This window comes from Cyprinus carpio, chromosome B11 (assembly GCF_018340385.1).
Source record: "Cyprinus carpio isolate SPL01 chromosome B11, ASM1834038v1, whole genome shotgun sequence".
NCBI lineage: Eukaryota > Metazoa > Chordata > Actinopteri > Cypriniformes > Cyprinidae > Cyprinus > Cyprinus carpio.
Window position 1 is genome coordinate 10,160,064 of NC_056607.1, and position 18,144 is coordinate 10,178,207.

The window sequence follows — 18,144 nt, forward strand, 5'->3', positions numbered from 1 at the left end:
TCATTGTTTGGTCATATGGTCGGTTGGTCAATCATGCATATGAAAACCTCATCTATATTGTTCCAGACGCATTGCAAAATTTGGGGAGGTGGTGAAACAGGAAATTCGTTCCAGGAATTCATGTGCATTGTTACAGGGAAGTTGAGTCAGGGTGAGATGTAGGTCCTGGGAAATGAAGTCTGGTGGAATGTTCTGATAATGTTTGTCTTTTGGCACTAATCGAAGATTCCAACACACACAGACACATTCTACATGGATGAATTTTATGAAACTGGTGCCTTGTCCAGTTTGATAAGATCGTTTTTACTGTAAAATTGTAGATGTACTATCAGATAAATAATGCGTTTAAGTGATAATAAATTGCATTGCGCCACCTCAAGCTAAATTAATACTATATTTTAACATATGTTTGTATAAAATACTGCCTTTAGAAAGGCTACAGTGTTGATGGTAACAGGATTTGCAGTTTAATTTATTTAAAAATAATTATAGAGCAAGAAGTTGAAAGAACTGGATTGAGGAAAGTTCAAAAACAACATCCACATGATGACTGAAGAAAAAAAATATATGTAGGTATGTCAGTATTAAAGTTATTTTTTAAATGCAGCGCATGTTTGGTTAAATGACCCACATGACGCCATAAAAAACGGATACAGCAACTTCTACTGATATGTCTCTAGCGGTATCAAGAAGCCTCAGCTTTTGTGTTTAACAAAGGAACAGCAGTTATTTTCTTTGAAAAGTGCTGTGTTGAAATGCTGAAAAAAGACGCCTTGTTATCAGAAGTTGGTGTTGTGGGTAGAAACATGCATTTCCTCTCGATTTAAAATACTGCTTTCATACTCCACTCAGAAGACGGTGAAGGGGGATAGAGGTCAGTGGAGGGGTGTCATCTAGCCTGGGGGAAGGGAAGGGTGAGTTAGCGAGTTGCGGTAAACCATGGCTTCATCACGTCTGTCTCCACCCCCGTGCAGCTGTGGCGTAAGTTGCCGAGTATTCAGACACGTTTGCACAGCTCACGTCTGTGCTTTGAGCCTTAGGGCTGCTGGATTCAGCCCTCGCTTTGAAAACAAATCATGCCCTTGGTGCTGAGAATATTTGTGGCCTGGGTCCAAAAATGGCTTTTTACCACACCTGCCAGTGCCAATGAAAACATACAAGATGGTTGTATATACATATATGATGCAAGTGACATGATCGCCTGTTTGTTGCACATATGAAAGGGAAAAACATTCAATATTTAATAATATAAACAATATAAAATATATTAACAAAATAAATATGTAATTTAATATTGTTAATATTATTGTATTCAATAAAATATATACAAAAGTTTTAGTAGAGTCAGAAAGATTGTTTAAACAAAAAATGGATGTATTATATTGACAAAAAATTACAGTAAAGACAGTTACATGAAAAAAAAAAAACTAAATAAATAAACAAATAGCTACTGTGTTTTTATTTTTTTATTTTTTATTTTTTTTACTTTCTATTCAAAGAATCCTGAAATGTATCATGGTTGCTCTGCAAAAATATTTAGCAGCACAACTGTTTTCAACAATGATAATCATATTTCTCAAATAGCAAATCAGCATATTAGTATCATGATACTGAAGACTGGAGAACGGCTGCGGAAAATTCAACTTTTCCATCAGTAAATTGTTACATTTTAAAATAGTAAATTTTAAGCATAATTTTATATCTAAAACATTATATTTTAAAATATTTTTGATCAAATAAATGCAGCTTGGTGTGCAGGAGAGGCATAAAAAACCCTGGAGCACCAAACCAGTCTTAAAGGGGTCCTATTATGCTCTTTTACAAAGTCTTGATTTTGTTTTGGGGGTGTACAAGAACAGGCTCTCATAATAGGTTGTTCGAAAAACACATTATTTTTCACACATTATTACAACACCTCTCTCCTCAGTCTGGCATGAACGGCTCGAATAGTTCCTATATCAAATGAAGGCCCGCCTTCTGAAATACAAAATGTGCTGTGATTGGTAAGCTGGGCCAGTGTGTGCTGTGATTGGCTCTACTCGGCGACTATTCGGGAAATGTCACACCCCTTACCCCCTTATCATAGCCGCCTGCGAGCTTCAGTGTAAATATTGCGTCAAAATCAAATCAATTTGAGTGCTTTTTAAACCCAGATGATTGTAACCACTCTAAGCTCGTATGTCTTGGGAAAGCTAGCGTGTCTCTGACATAATGATAACACACATTTCCTTCTCTAGTGCAGCTCAACCAGGTCTCGTCCCATTCGTCGAGATTTGTGACGTCACAAATTCCAGAAAATATGCGTTGTAGTCCAAACGAGTCATTCGTTGTAGTTTTTAAAAAGTGATTTCTGTTAAATAAAATATCTCCTTTTGAAGTGGACTTTGAGCTTTGTAACTTTGTAGATCTTTTTTTATGCTCAAACAGGAACATTACAGATTAACTGAAGTTGAAAAAGTGAAAAAGTATAGTAAGACCCCTTTAATTTTTGATTAGTAATATGCATTTCTAAGGACTTCATTTAGATAACTTCAAAGGTGATTTTCTCAATATTTAGATTGTTTTGCACCCTCAGATTCCAGATTTTCAAATAGTTGTATCTCTGACAAATATTGTCCTATCCTAACAAACCATACATCAATGGAAAACTTATTTATTCAGCTTTCAGATGTAAAAAAAAAAAAAAAAAAAAAAAAAAATTGACCCTTATGACTGTGGTCCAGGGTTACATATATGAAATAAGACAGTTTCCATCTCTCTGTGAAGTATGATATGTGGCATACAAATACTTTGTGAGGTTTTGGTTTTTAATATAAAGTTATCAGCCACATTTATGCCCTTGTTAGTGTCAGTTTTCAGTCCCATTTGGTGCTTGACGAGTGTCTCTTGTACATCCTGTGGTTAAACGTGTTATATTGTCACTGTGCACGACTTTAGTTGCACACGATCAAAATGAATTGTTGTCTTTGTTTGTGGCCTAATATGTGTTTGTCAGGACATCGTGTCTGCTCTGGAGGATCGTCTGCGTCCGCTGGTTCAAGCTGAGCTCTCGGTGTTGGTGGACGTACTGCATCGACCAGAGCTGCTCTTCCCCGAAAACACAGACGCTCGACGGAAATGCGAGAGCGGAGGCTTCATCTCTAAGTGAGCTTCCTTTTCCTATAAACCTTAAACCACAAAACTTCCTGAACTGAGAGGACAAAACAGTCATAACAGTCTTCCTCGTTTTATGTACTGAACCAATAGCATCTGTGAATATGTTTCATTGGGTGACCTAAAACACATATAGGATCAAAACAGACTTCTATCAAAAACGTATTAAAAAATAAATCACTGAGCCGCATTATGCAGTGGTGCAGAAGTGCTCAGTGTCCTTCACCTGTCCTCAGTGTGTGTCCTTGTGCTGTGAGAGACTCCTCTCCGTCTGCCAGAGCTACAAAAGAGATTGTGTGTTTGTGCGGCCGTCTGTGTTTGTTTGCGTGTGGGAGTAATGCTGAGATTCAGGAATGAAGTTTCATTATAATGTAGGCGTCCCTTGTTCTGTTAGTGGGAGCACAATGAAAGTCTATTAACAGCTCAGATTCTGGTTTCAGTCTGGTTTCTTTCTTTTTTCAGTTTAAGTCAGAGTTTTTTTAGTTTACAGAATATTTATAAGGACAGCCCTACTGCATTAATGTGAGGTCATTATTAAAAAAAAAAAAAAAACATAAATAAAATAATTACAATATTAATTGAAAATGTAAAAGACCAAATATTCATTTTGAGGTCTGCTAAAGATTGTATAACAAATTTGTGAGACGTACTGTGTTTTTCTCTTTCAGATTAATAAAACACACTAAACAGCTTTTAGAGGAGAACGAGGAGCGTTTGTGTATAAAAGTTCTGCAGACACTTCGAGAAATGATGACGAAGGACCGCGGCTATGGGGAAAAGGTAACATACATGCTGTAGTTGCATAAAACAAATTAAAAATATCCTTTCACTTACAGCCCTATTATAAATCTTGATGAAATTGCAAGAATCCTTTGGTGTGTGTTACTGTATATTTGTCCATATTACCCATAAAAATAGCAAAACAGGCCTCACAGGATACACTTCACTCCGTCTTTCCACATTACCGCCAAAAAACCAAGTTCAGAGGACTATGTTAAACATCTGACATGCTGTTTTTATTAGCCTATGTACTTGTATATATATAACTGCACACAAACACACACATGCATTTGTTCATGACTCATGTCCTCCTAACACTTAATAAAACATGCTGATTTTCCTAATCTGGTTTTGCATCCCCAAATTTTTTTTTTTTTTTTTTACCAGCTCTAAATGTATTATCACCCAATTAACGTCACTAACATATCTGAATGACTTAAGATTTTATTATAATGTTAATTCTGGCTACATCCAATTTCTGATTAAAAGACTCCATGATAACAGAATGAGAGTTTAAGGTTTTAATTCTTTGTCTGTTAGATTTGAGACAATCTGTGTGCTAGTGTATTTGTATTGTTTTGTTTGATTTTATTTTATTCTTTATTTAAAGTAATTTTATTTTTGATTACATATTTTTTGTTTTATTTTATTTTATTTTATTTTATTTTATTTTATTTTATTTTATTTTATTTTATTTTATTTTATTTTATTTTATTTTATTTTTATTTTTATTTTATTTTATTTTATTTTGAAAACTGCACTCATGAATTCATGGGGTCTTTAAATACAAATGACAAGATTTTGTCACACCTTTTTGTAGTTGGCAACTAATGCTTTTAGAGCTAATGCTGATAAATAACAATCACAATAATCTTGTGTTATGTCACTAACGAATATTGTTTGGCCTTTTTTGATTTGAGCCTTCTCTGATTCCTTCCTTCACAATACTAACTTTGCTGTATGCTCTTCTCTTCCAGCTAATTGCCTTTGATGATGAGCTGGATGTGGCTGAGGTTGTTTTTTAATTTTGGTTTTATTATTTGCTATGTTTAGTTGGGCTTCTCACTCTCGCACCAATGTAGTCGTCCTACTTAGTGCTTGTTCTGTTTTCCTTGGAGCTTTTTGCTGGTGTTTGTCAACGTGACTTCACCACAAACCGGCCGTTTTTGTTGTCTGTCTGTGTGTTGAGGTTGCGTGCAGTTAACCTCAGCTGATAGTTTCAGTGTGTGCTCATGTGCATGTTTTTACCACTGGCCTTGTTTTAGATAGCTGTGCTGGTGAAAATGCGTGTAAGTGTATCAGCCCACCACACTTCGTTCGCACTTCTTCTGTGTAGCGTTAATTCAAGTTTACGTTACTGTTACGTTCATTGCTGAGACACAACAACAATAGCGGTTTAACAGGGACGTCACAACATATCATTGTGTTTAAGCTTTGAAGAAGAAGTAATTACAGAGTTTTTTATGATAATAACACAGTATTAATCCAGCCAAAAACACATTACGCTGATGATCTACTGAAACTGAATATAGCCAATCCCAGTTCAGGTAAGTTGTGAAATTGTGGCTCATTCAGCTGCATTTGCAAGGAAAGCTCCAACTGAAAACTGTTTTCAGTCTTAGTTTGTGATTTCTTGATCTGACAAACCAAAAAATGGCAACTTCTACAGTTTATTAACAATAAAAATCATTTTTTTTTGTGTGTGTGTGATTTGAAGTTTTAATTTGAGAAAAGTGAATACATACGCAATAGAATAAAGCGTAAATGATTTTATAGTTAGATTTGTCTTTCAGGAAGTGCTTGTGTAAAAAAAGTCTAGTTCTGAATAAATAAATCGCTTTGCTGCCACTTTCCTGTTGACTGTTCACAAAAATAAAGGCATAAATAATAAACAGCATGGCATCCACACATCATATTGTAAAAAGCTCTGATGGATCTCTGATGAATATAAATGCGTAAAAGCTTATTGAGGTTGTGAAAAAAGCAGGATCAGTTAGAAATAAAGCTGGAATACCACAAATTAGATTGCTGAATTGGTTCCAATCATCTGAAGTTCTTATTAATAAACACATACACTGCAAAAAATATTTTCTTACTCAGGTTTTGGGCTAGTTTTTAAGTCAAATATTAGTGGTCGACCGATATATCACCAAGGCCAATATATAGGCCGATATTTGGCATTTTGCAAATATAATTAATGTCACTATTAGACAGAACTAACTGTTCTGTCTAATAAGTTCTGTCTGATAAGTTTTTCTGCTTGGCCAATGTGTCCGAGGCGGGGGTTTTTTTTTTTTGGTTAGTTATTGGTTTTTTTTTCTTGTTGGAGAATATTTTTGTTGTGCTTTTGCACTGTGTTATATTCTTGTCATTTTCTCTGTGTGCTGTATGGAAAATGAGTGTTACCCTGGCTTTATTTGAAAAATATGATTCACAATGCACACAAACTTCCCAGAATACTGAGTCGCCTATTGGTTACAGTGTTTACTTCCTTTTTAATTATATTTTTATTAAATATTTATTTATTTGTGAAAAATACTTTGTCATCTAAAGTATAAGTATGTTTATTTTACACATTTATTTTTTAATCCATTGTCAAATTATTTAAAATTTCTTAAATATAAATTAAAAATTTATAGCCGATAAAAAATTATATCGCTATTGGCCCCCCTGATTTCCAAGATATCGGTATTGGCTGTCAAAAAAAACCAATATCGGTCGACAAAAAACAAATATCTAAACATTCCTAAATCATGTTTGAGATGTAAAATTACAATATTAAGTCTAGTTGAAATGTTGATCAAAATGAGATTATTAGTATGCAAATCATAATCCATTGTGCAAATGTCATCTGAACTGGATTTTGAGTAGTAAATGAGTAGTAAATATTCTAACAATATCTTAGTCAGTGGGAAGTTTTCAAACTTTAAGTATGCTGTTTATTTAAAAAATGTAGTGTAGGTCTGTCATGCAAGCACTATAATTATGAGTAACACCGATCTTTGTGGTTACTTTTCATTGACTCCTTTTTATGTGAGAGGTGGCAATGTATTTGCAAATTCAAGTTTAATGTGAGCGTCAGTGCGTGTTCGAGTTGAATTTAGGAAGGCAGGTGGGAGTTCATATATTTATAGTCACTACTCTTCTGTCACTTCTAGGGATGAAATGCGACCCGGTCTACCTGTAACAGGAAAACGTGTGTGAACATTATTGAACATTCATGCAGTTGTGCGGCATGGCTAAACAAGAAAAATGGCATTATTATTTGTGTATATGTGTGTCTGTTTGTGTGTCTTCATGACTTGTACTTGTATAGGAGGAGAAGTGTAAAAGATCACTAAAGGGTGTGTTCATCCGTGTTTTTTGGGTGTTTTGGTGTTAAATTAAGGTCAGCACAAACCATGTCTCACAAGTTTAATACACTCTTTCTGAGGAAAAAAAAACAGAACATCAAATGGTTGGCTTGAGGCATTTAAAAATGCAATGTGTGCTTTTTTTCTATACATTCTTACTAGTGAAAGATAAGACTGAAGTGCTGACTGGGGCATTACGATAAATAAGGTGACACAAGCACTTATGAGTAAATACCTTTCTAGTCGAAAGTTCTGGGTTTGATGCAGGTTATTGACAGCATTTGTCTTTTTTTTTGTATAAACGTGTATGTATATATGTATGTGTATATAGTAAATACCATTTTTAATTTTTGTTGTCAATAAGATCAGTTTTTCCTAACTGATACTTTCATTCAGCAAGGACAAAGTAATCAAAGTGACAGTAAATACATTAAAAATGTTATGAAATATTTGCATTTGAAATAAATTATGTCCTGAAAACAACAAAGTACAGTTTCCACCAAAATATTAAGCAGTAAAGCTGATTTCAACATTGATATTAATAAGAAATGTTTCTTGAGCAGCAAATCAGCATATTACACTGAACAAAATTATAAACGCAACACTTTTATTTTTGCCCCCATTTTGCATGAGCTGAACTCAAAGATCTAAGACTTTTTCTATGTACACAAAAGGCCTATTTCTGTCAAATATTGTTCTCAATTCTGTCTAAATCTGTGTTAGTGAGCACTTCTCCTTTGCCGAGATAATCCATCCACCTCACAGGTGTGGCATATCAAGATGCTGATTAGACAGCATGATTATTGCACTGGTGTGCTTTAGGCTGGCCACAATAAAAGGTACACTATAAAATGTGCAGTTTTACTGTATTGGAGGGTCCGAAAACCAGTCAGTATCTGGTGTGACCACCATTTTCCACACGCAGTGCAACACATCTCCTTCGCATAGAGTTGATTTGATTGTTGATTGTGGCCTGTGGAATGTTGGTCCACTCCTCTTCAATGGCTGTTCGAAGTTGCTGGATATTGTGAGGAACTGGAACACACTGTCATATACACCGATCCATTGCATCCCAAACATGTTCAATGGGTGTCCGGTGGGTATGCTGGCCATGCAAGAACTGGGATGTTTTCAGCTTCCAGGAATTGTGTACAGATCCTTGCAACATGGGGCCGTGCATTATCATGCTGCAGCATGAGGTGATAGTTGTGGATGAATGGCACAACAATGAGCCTCAGGATCTCGTCACGGCATCTCTGCATTCAAAATGGCATCAATAAAATTGTTGCAGCAGGTGTCCAGGTGGCTGGTCTCAGACAATCTTGGAGGTGAAGATGCTGAATGTGGAGGTCCTGGGCTGGTGTGGTTACACGTGGTCTGCGGTTGTGAGGCCAGTTGGATGTATTGCCAAATTCTCTAAAAACGCCTTTGGAGACGGCTTATGGTAGAGAAATGAACATTCAATTTACGGGCAACAGCTCTGGTGGACTTTCCTGCATTCAGCATGCCAATTGCACTCTCCCTTAAAACTTGCGACATCTGTGGCATTGTGCTGTGTGATAAAACTGCACATTTTAGAGTGGGCCTTTTATTGTGGCCAGCCTAAGGCACATCTGTGCAATAATCATGCTGCCAAATCAGCATCTTGATATGCCACACCTGTGAGGTGGATGGATTATCTTGGCAATGGAGAAGTGCTCACTAACAGAGATTTAGACAGATTTGAGAACAATATTTGAGAGAAATAGGCCTTAGAAAAAGTTCAGCTCATTAAAAATGGGGGCAAAAACAAAAGTGTTGCGTTTATAATTTTGTTTAGTGTAGAATGATTTCTGAAAGATCATATGACACTTAAGACTGGAGTTATGATGCTGAATTTTCAGCTTTGCATCACAGGAATAAATTGCATTGAAATTACAGATCCCAAATTTTTGAATGGTTGTATATGTACAGTATATTAATACAGTAAAGTTATATAATGCGATGGCCCTATAAACATACATGCATGCACATATAAATATACAGTTCCCTTTCAATCAGTCACTTTCAATGTCACATCGGTGACCGACGAAGAGACCAATCTACTTCGAGTGTAACTAAATGAGCCAATGCACATTGGCATGTGATGATTGCATCCAGCTGCCGCTGATCACAGTGTGAGCATAAAAAGGCAGCAGGTGCAACGTATACCAGCTTTTTGCATCAGAGCTGAATGATCACATTGTTCTGCTCCCGACTACTGAGAGAAGAAGACTGAACGAGTTCAGTGCACTCTTTGAGAGCTCTTCGTCTTAGCCGTACGGCGCTTCAGCGGTGGTAGTTTCCCATGTTGAGTGGGTTGCACACATGAGGCTATACTACCTCCTGTTTGTGTTGCAGGCGGCTATCTCCCCTGTGCACTTCAGCACGCTAAAATAGCTTTTTCCTAAAAGAGCATTCACAGGTGCGTCTTTTTAAAGGCGACGTTGCGTGGCAAACTCGACACTACGTCTTTGTAAAGATGATGTGGGTCTTGCTATAGACAATGTATCACCTGGGTGTTTCTGGATCTGGTCGTAACCTGGCACTGGGTGATGGTGACGATCACTGCCTCATGTGCCTGGGCATTTACCATGCGTTTGTGGATGAGTCATGTCCTCATTGCGGGAAGATAATCATCTTGGAGTCACGGGTCACGCTCAGTTTCCTCAAAGGGGTGGAGCTCCGTTGCCTCTGCCTCAAACTAGTTCTCGTCATGGCGGCATTCAGGAGGGGGCTACTTCAGGCAGTAGCACGGTCGGTCTGAGGGAAACAGTGATGGCAAACCCTCCAGGGAACCAACCCTCTAGGGACCATCGCTCCTCTTGCACTCCGCAACCAGTTGAGCTGCCAATGGAATGTGTTGGGCCCTCTACAAGGAGAGTACCAGCAGTATCCTTCAGCGCTCCTCCCGACAATCGGATGTCGATCGCTGCATCAGAGGTTGAGCCGGAGCTTTCTGGAAAGCAAGATTCGGCTGCGCTGCTGTCCTCCAGGACTGTAGCAATGCCTGAATCGGATCCGGAAATAACGGCTATGCTTTCCCAGGCCGCCGTGAGGGTAGGGCTGGAGTGGAGACCTCTACCGTGTTCTGAGCCCTCAAGGTTGGACGATTGGTTCTTCGGGGTGGTCTGTGCTGGTTCTCAGCACCCCACACCTGTGGCATTCTTCCCAGGGGTGCATGAGGGGCTTACCAGGTTGTGGATGGCACCTTTTTCTGCTGGAAACCAACCTGCTAACTCCTCCTCTCTCACCACTCTCGACGGTGGTGCAGCTAGGGGATATATACGGGAGTCTCCACGGTGGAGCGGTCGGTTGCTATTGAGTTGTGTCCTAATACCACCTCCAACCGGGAGGGCGAACCATGCCTCCCCTCCCATGTCTGTAGGTACTTGTCTGGCCTGTCTGTTGATGCTTATACGGCCTGTGGAGAAGCTGCCTCCACCTTACATGCTACAGCATCACTGCAGGTTCTTCAGGCTAAAGCACTGAGGGACCTTCACGAGGGTGGTCATGATCCAGAAGTTCTAAAAAAGCTCCGAACTGCAAGTGATTTTGCGCTCAAAGTGACGAAGGTCACCGCGAGTTCTCTGGGTTGTGAGATGTCCACACTTGTGGTCCAGGAGCATCACCTCTGGTTGTGTCTGGTCGACATGAGGGATGCCGACAGAGTTTGTTTCCTCAAGCTCCCTGTGTCCCAGACCAGCCTTTTCGGCGACTCAGTCGAGAACATGGCCCAGCAGTTCTCGGCTGCACAGGAGCAGACTGAGGCAGTCCGAAATTCTTCCCCAGCTGCCAGCTGCTGCCTCCACCCGTCTGCCGGCCCCAGCGCCCCAGCCTGCTCGTTACAGAGGGTTTTCCCCTGTGTCTCCCCCTGTTCCCAGGCCGCCTCCGCAGCAGCCTTGAGCAAGTGGTGCTGTGGAGTTGGGCAAAGGCAGGCCGTCCCACCTGTCCAGATCCCCGTCAAACCTGGGCCTCTGGGTACGTTTTCCCAGTGTTATCCAGTCTTACTGAGTAGGTAGTGCTATGACAACAGTTACTGGTCTTCTTGTTGCGAGCACCGGCCTACACCAAAAAGGGGCGCAGGTGGCTCACACAGGACACTGCAAGGGGCAGCATCCATGGTGCTTTGGTAGGAATTACAATTCGTCGGTCACTGGCATGACGTTTAGAGTGACCAACTGAAAAGGAACGTCTCGGTTATGTATGAATTGTAATTCCTATATATATATATATATATATATATATATATATATATATATAACAGATATTTTTCATGATCGCTGTTTTTTGATGATGATTGGGAGGTCGTGTCCTTAGAGTGCATCATGAGTCTGAGCGCTCATACACACTTACACACGTGTTCACAGCACGTGTTTACTGATCATCCCTGCTCACAACATACGACACTTCTCCCTCTGTGTATCTTTCTTCATTTTTATATAAGAGAATGTGTCTCCTGTCACAGAGTGTAAGTCTGTCTCTGTGTGTGTGTGATGTAAGAGGGATGGGGAGGATAATATGGCTTTAGGTTGACAATGCGGCTGTGCTGCTGAGCAGAGAAGCTTATGTAATGTGGATGGAGAGAGCGGTGTGTGTGTGTGCGTGTGTGTGTGTGTGTGTGTGTGTGTGTGCGTGCATGCGTGCGTGCGTGTGCATGCATGCGTGCGTGATGAGGTGTGTGTGTGTGTGTCTCTCCTTTACCTGGACTGTGCTAGACCCTCTTTCAGCCATAAGTAGTCTTCTTTCTTTCTTTCTTTCTTTCTTTCTTTCTTTCTTTCTTTCAATATTTCTGCCTGCCTCTGTTTAGTCATATTCTGCATGACTATAATCTCCCTAATCCTACCCAATACCTAAACTCAACAAATACCTTACTGACTATTAATAAGAAGCAAATTAGGAGTTTACTTAAGCAAAGGTCGTAGTTAATGTTTTTTTTTTTTTTATAGTGAGAATGGGACTTTAAAATAAAGTGTGATTTTATTTTATTTTTTTTTATAAGCCTTTCTGTCTGCCTCTATTTCTGTCTTACTCTCTGTTCTGTTTTTTATTTCTGTCTGTCATAATCTTTCTTTCTTTCTCACTTTCTTTTTCCTGTCTCTCTCTCTCTTTGTTAATTCATTGTTTGTTTATATTTTTCATTGTCTTTACCTGTCTATCTCTTGCTCTGTTCCCTCTCTTTCTCTCTGTATGTGTGTCTCTCACTCTCTGTCAGTAGATTGAGCCAATTCCAGTAGTCAGTGTATGTCAGTTGAGGTCTGTTGTCCTCATGTGTCCTCTGTTATCTCTGGCTTCTCCTCTGCACGTCTGGTGTCGTCCATCAGGGGGAGCTGTGGACACATCCCCGCTGTCCCAGTTTTCTCGCCTTCGTGCAGCAAGATTCCTGGACTCCCGCCAGCTTGCAACCAGAGGTTACATAAGACCTGCCCGTCTTTTTTTCCTCTTTTTTTTTTCCTGGAATCCAGGCTCTTTACTGATGTGTGATCTTCTGCAATAATTGGCAATAAAAGTGTGATGGGCTGTTTACCAAAAGACACTGGCAGTGTCGAAGTCCCTGCAGTGGGCCAACATTGTCCTAAAACCTTTTGTGAACGCAACAGTTCAGTTTCCGGCTTGTTAGACTGAAATGCGTTAATGAGGTCACCAAGTGAGTTTCCTTCAGTCTTTAGGCCAGAGCTTTAAGACAGACACACATTTATTTTATTGAGCTCATCAGGTTAGGAAGTGTGTTTGCAAACCCAACCATGCTTTTTTCGACAATGACAGTGACTGAAATGAACCCTCAAAGCTTCTCGCCATTGACATGCACTGCAAAGAATTAAGCCGTGATATCAGTGAATGCTCGAGGTGTTTCGTCCCCACACCCGGCAAACTTGTGACACACAAACTTGTGACTTGCACTGGAAGAAAAAGTAGCCAAGAGCTCTTTGAAAAGTCAGTGTTAAATCAAATTCGGATGAATGGATGTGCTTTATCGATTTCTCGTGGGGAAATTCACAAGAAATTGTTTTTATAGCATGTGATGAAAGCATGCATTTATGGTGGCTAGAGAGGGACATTTCACATTCACACCTTGTGTTTTGCAGCAGCATTATTTTCCAGCTGAAAAATGATGTCGCAGAAAGGGAGATTCCTTACTGGTTGCAGTATTACTCACACAAACATGCGCGTGCGTCACGGCTGTTGCTAATTTAGAACCCCCCTCTTTTTCTTTGTGCTAGAATGGTTCCAGACAACATGCTCAAATTTTCCTCTTTGCATCCTTTTGAATCAAACAAATGTTAATGATATCTAATGGCACTGAGTGTTTATGCTATCTGAAATTTTTTTTGTGTCGATAGTATTATACTCACACTAGTCATCGTTTCATTGTCTCTGACGTGTTGAACGATAAACTGTTTGCGTGCTGTGCATGTCGCCTGCTTTGCTTGTTCCTTTTTACTCTTGCACGACTTTTACTTTTTGATTTTATGTGTCTTTTCTTGTCTTACTAATGCACCAATAATTGTGGAAATACTTACCCGCTCAAATCCAGATGGATTGAATGTTGTGACAGGACCAAACAAGTTGCACATACCTTTTTGAAAATAAACAACACACACACACACACACACACACACACAAAAAACTTTTTTTCCCACACCCAACTTGGTAACACTTAAGAGTAATGTTTTTTTCTGCCAAGTCACGGCTTGAGAATGCATTACATAGATGCTAGAGATTCGGTATTGAAGCCTTTTATCAATTATAATACATTTGTGTGCACATTTTTGCCTGTTTTCCCACTGTGATGACCCTTTTTGATGAGAACCCGACATGTAGGCTGTCCTGCTCAGGTCAATCAACCTTACGCTGGCATAGATGAATGTGCAGCCTTCCCAATCTGCAGACGCTTAAGTGTAGGAAAGTCTATTCTTTCAGGCTGGTTATTTCTGATGGGTCTGATGCACGCTGCATTAATGAGTTTCAAGTTTGTCAAGGGCATTAACACGTTCTAGCAATGCCAGAGACTAATCTGCATTAACTAACTCATGACTTTTTATCTCCATTAGCTTGCACCCCCACCAGAACCAGAGGTCCCAGCAGAGGTGTGTCCAACACATATTCACCCTCCCTGCCAACCTTGGGCTGGATTGTGGGAATATGGGTTGTTGCAGTCAGTAGTTGATCGTCTCATACCATGTCCTTGCCTCATTGCATTGCAGTAGCCTCTTTATCTCCGCTTTGAGTCATCTCTGCCCATGCAAATGGGAAAACAAAGCCCCACGCTGGCACGCACCACACTTAGATCTTTCTTCTTAGATCTGTTTTCCCCCTTAGTGTGGAAATATACCAATAAGCTGACCTCTTTTTGGTCTTGCTGATTATTGATTGGGATCTGGATGTCAAAACCCATTCATTTTCTCCATTGAGACATTACCTGATAACAAATGACCTTTCAAAAGAAGCATACCATGTGCTCGGAGATATATGCTTCTGTAGAAGTCGGGTTTTGTATGATCTCAGCTTTCTTTCTAGATTTCAACATTTTTATTTTTAAACCGTGTTTACTAGCCAAATTATAGATTAAATTCTGAAGAAGGATCCTCCAATTAAAGTTGCTTTTATTATGGCAACAAAAAACATGCTCAAAGAATTCAACACATTCACCTTCCACTCCCATGAAACACTGCAAATAATTTAAGTAAATGTTTTCATGCACTTTCTGACAACTTGGATATTTGTTTTTGAATGTTTTGCTATAATTATTGGTATGTTGAATTTAATAATTATAATTATTATAATTATTGTTATTATTATTATAATGTTCTTGTTGTTGATATATAACATAATGTCTAATCATGAATGACATTAAGTCAATAGTTTTACGTTTTATTGTCATGCTTGTCATTCACTGTGCTTCATGGGATGTGTGGTTAAAGGTATAGTTCACCCGAAAAGTAAAATTTTGTCATCATTTACTGTTGTTCCAAACATATTGAGTTTCTTTCTTATGCTGAACACAAAGGAAGATATTTTGAAGAATTTTGGAGAATCTAACTTTGTTGGTCCCCATTGACTTTCATAGTAGGGAAATAAATTCTATGGAAGTCAGTGGGGACCATCAAATTTTTGATTACCAGTATTCTTCAAAATATCCTCTTTTGTGTTCAACATAACAAAGAAACTCATACAGGTTTGAAACGACATGAGGGTGAATAAATGATGACAGAATTTTACTTTTTGGATGTAATATCCCTTTAAATCCCTTATAAAAGACACAGCCTTGTACTTTTTTAATTTTTTTTCTCTGATTTTCTTAAATAAAATGTACTAACCAAATTTCAGGCTGAATCCTAAAGAAAGATTCTATATGGATCCCCAATCAGTAAAAGTTGCTGTTGCAACAAGAACAGCTAAATTACAGCTAATAATATTTTTATTTTTGACTTTTCTCTGACTTTCCAAAGTTCATTCCGTGAACTAGCTGAATTGGTTTATGACTTCAAATCCTTTCTTTAATTTATTTATTTATTCGTTTTTGAAATTCCTGTGGAGAAACTGAATGAGGCAAAAAACTTCTGAATCCAAGGCTGCAGAAAAGTGGCCTGTCGCTGTTGTACAGTTTGCATGTACTGTATATCCGTGTGTATGACAGACAAGAAGAAAAAAAGAGGAAAAGCAAACCTACTGCTTTTCCAAGGCATCTGAGGGCATGGGCCGCAGTGTGTGTCAATAGTACACAGGATCCATTACATAATCTGGATAAAAGTTTTCTCTCTCTCTCTCATTCTTCTCACTCATGGCTTACGTTTCTAGCTTTGGCGCCCTGTGCAGTGCTTATGTAATTAACATGGTTTCATTCCCGCTCTTGCCGCTGTAGAAGCATAACTACGGTCCGACATAAAACAGATGGCCTGTAGAAAAGGTTAGCGGAGTTTGATGGTGCCAAACAACAGAGTTTGTATTCATTAAAGTGCAGGGGATTCAAAAACACATATATTATGAAATGTATTATTTATTAGTTTTCCTGTTTTACCCCCTTTCCTGCCTTCTTTTAGGCATTATTTTAGGGCTTTATGGATAAACTGAAGCTCATGCTCTTCTGCTCTGCATGATGTTCCTCAGCGCCTGTCTGCTCCCAAACATACACGTTCTCACACACTCACACACACACCAAGCCTCTCATTTAACTGCATGATGTAATCTGCCCCACTTTTTTGTGCATGTCTAATAGTGACTAATGTTCTCAGTCTTGACCGCTTTCTTTTTTTTTATGCTTCTCATTTTTCTTCCCTCCTTTTTGCTTTCTGCTAACTCACGTCACTCAGGAGTTTGATCCAAACCAGCCCCAGAAGCAACTGGAGGATCAGAGAAGGGTAGGTAAAGAAACGGGGCACAGGACGCACACTCTGGCCAGTGCTTGATTTGCCCGTTCACAAACTCGCCCTGTTCACACCCTCCTGTCTGATCCAAAGGGGTGGAGGCTTCACTGGATGACTATTTGCTCTTCACAGTATGTTTGTAGAAGGCAATTGATCCATTTATAGGTGATTAACATCTTGATGTTGTGATTGTGTGTGTGGTTCCACGGACTCGGGTTCGGGGGTGTTTCGAGTGAGCAGTTGGGTTTGTTTTTAACTGTGTAATCACTGAATTAGGATCAGTTTTAATTGGTGTGGTGTCTTGTATCTGAGGCCTCTGATATTATAAGGTCAGATGCGACTATGGAAAGGGATCTAGCGTTATCAGAGTCTTCCTTTCTGACCTGTTTCTGACTGAACTAATCAAATGTAATAGGACGAGGTAGGGATTGGTCTTGAGGAGGAGCTGAGTAGCATCCCACAATGGAAATTAATTCGGTAACACTTTCCTTAATGCCTGTTTATGTAACACTTTATTGAGAATTTTAATATAATATATTACATAATACACCTTTAGACAGTTATAACATACTGCATAACCTATACATAGTTACACCTTTGCTAAGTGAGCACTCAAAGTTTATTATGAGTTATGCTCTTTAAAGGTGTAGCAGGTATTATTATGAAGAAGTATAAGCAATTGCAATGTATATAAAGCAGTTTGGCATTTTAAATACACTATCTTTCAAAAGTTTGGTTAAGATTAGTCTGCACAGTAAAAACTGTAATATTGTGAAGTATAACAATTTAATATAAGTTTTCTATTGTAGTTGTGTGTTTTTTTAAGCCTAATTTATTTCTATTAAGCTGTATCAGTGTTCAAGAAACATTGAAAAAGGTTGTTCTGCTCATTTGCTTTTTATGGGAAAAGACTTTTTAGGACTCAATAGAAAGTTAAAATAAAATGCCTTTATTTAGAGGGTTGTTTATATTTTATTTTATTAAAATATGAATACTTTATATGTCTTTATTATCACTTTTGATCAATTTAATGCATTCTGCCTGAATTAAACTAATAATACTAACTATTAAAGCAAATCATACTGACCCCACACACAAACGATATACAGGCTTCAAGTTAAAGGGGTCATGACATGGATTTTTTCATTTGAATATGTTCCTTGGGGTTTACTTATAATGTTAATAAAGTTTTTTGCACGCACACACACACACACACACACACACACACACACACACAAAAAATAAATTAAAAAATAAATATGTGGAAAAATTATTATTTTCCACCCTCATTCCACCCTCATTCAACCCTCATTCTGACCCTCCGTCTAAACTGACCTGTTTTTAAGGGGCGTGTCCTTTAAGGCTTCTCAGTAATCAGTCACTGTTATGATTGGCTAACATCATTGCATAGGAAACCGTATCAATGCCCCCTCCTATTGCATGTGAGTGTTTTGACAACATAATCAAAATAAAAC

General features: G+C 38.7%; 1 protein-coding gene across 13 annotated transcripts in view; it reads left to right on the top strand.

Annotated features, from left to right (window-relative positions):
- Positions 1-18,144, top strand: part of itpr1b (inositol 1,4,5-trisphosphate receptor, type 1b) — a 127,454-nt gene that overhangs the window by 62,576 nt on the left and 46,734 nt on the right. For 8 of the 13 annotated variants that reach the window (XM_042733861.1, XM_042733863.1, XM_042733868.1 and 5 more), the window contains exons 38-42: positions 2,996-3,144; positions 3,822-3,933; positions 4,911-4,946; positions 14,357-14,392; positions 16,616-16,663. In XM_042733861.1, coding sequence (XP_042589795.1) covers positions 2,996-3,144; positions 3,822-3,933; positions 4,911-4,946; positions 14,357-14,392; positions 16,616-16,663 — 381 coding nt within the window. The remainder of the gene's footprint in view (positions 1-2,995; positions 3,145-3,821; positions 3,934-4,910; positions 4,947-14,356; positions 14,393-16,615; positions 16,664-18,144) is intronic. The other 5 variants (XM_042733867.1, XM_042733869.1, XM_042733871.1 and 2 more) reach the window with 2 other exon arrangements.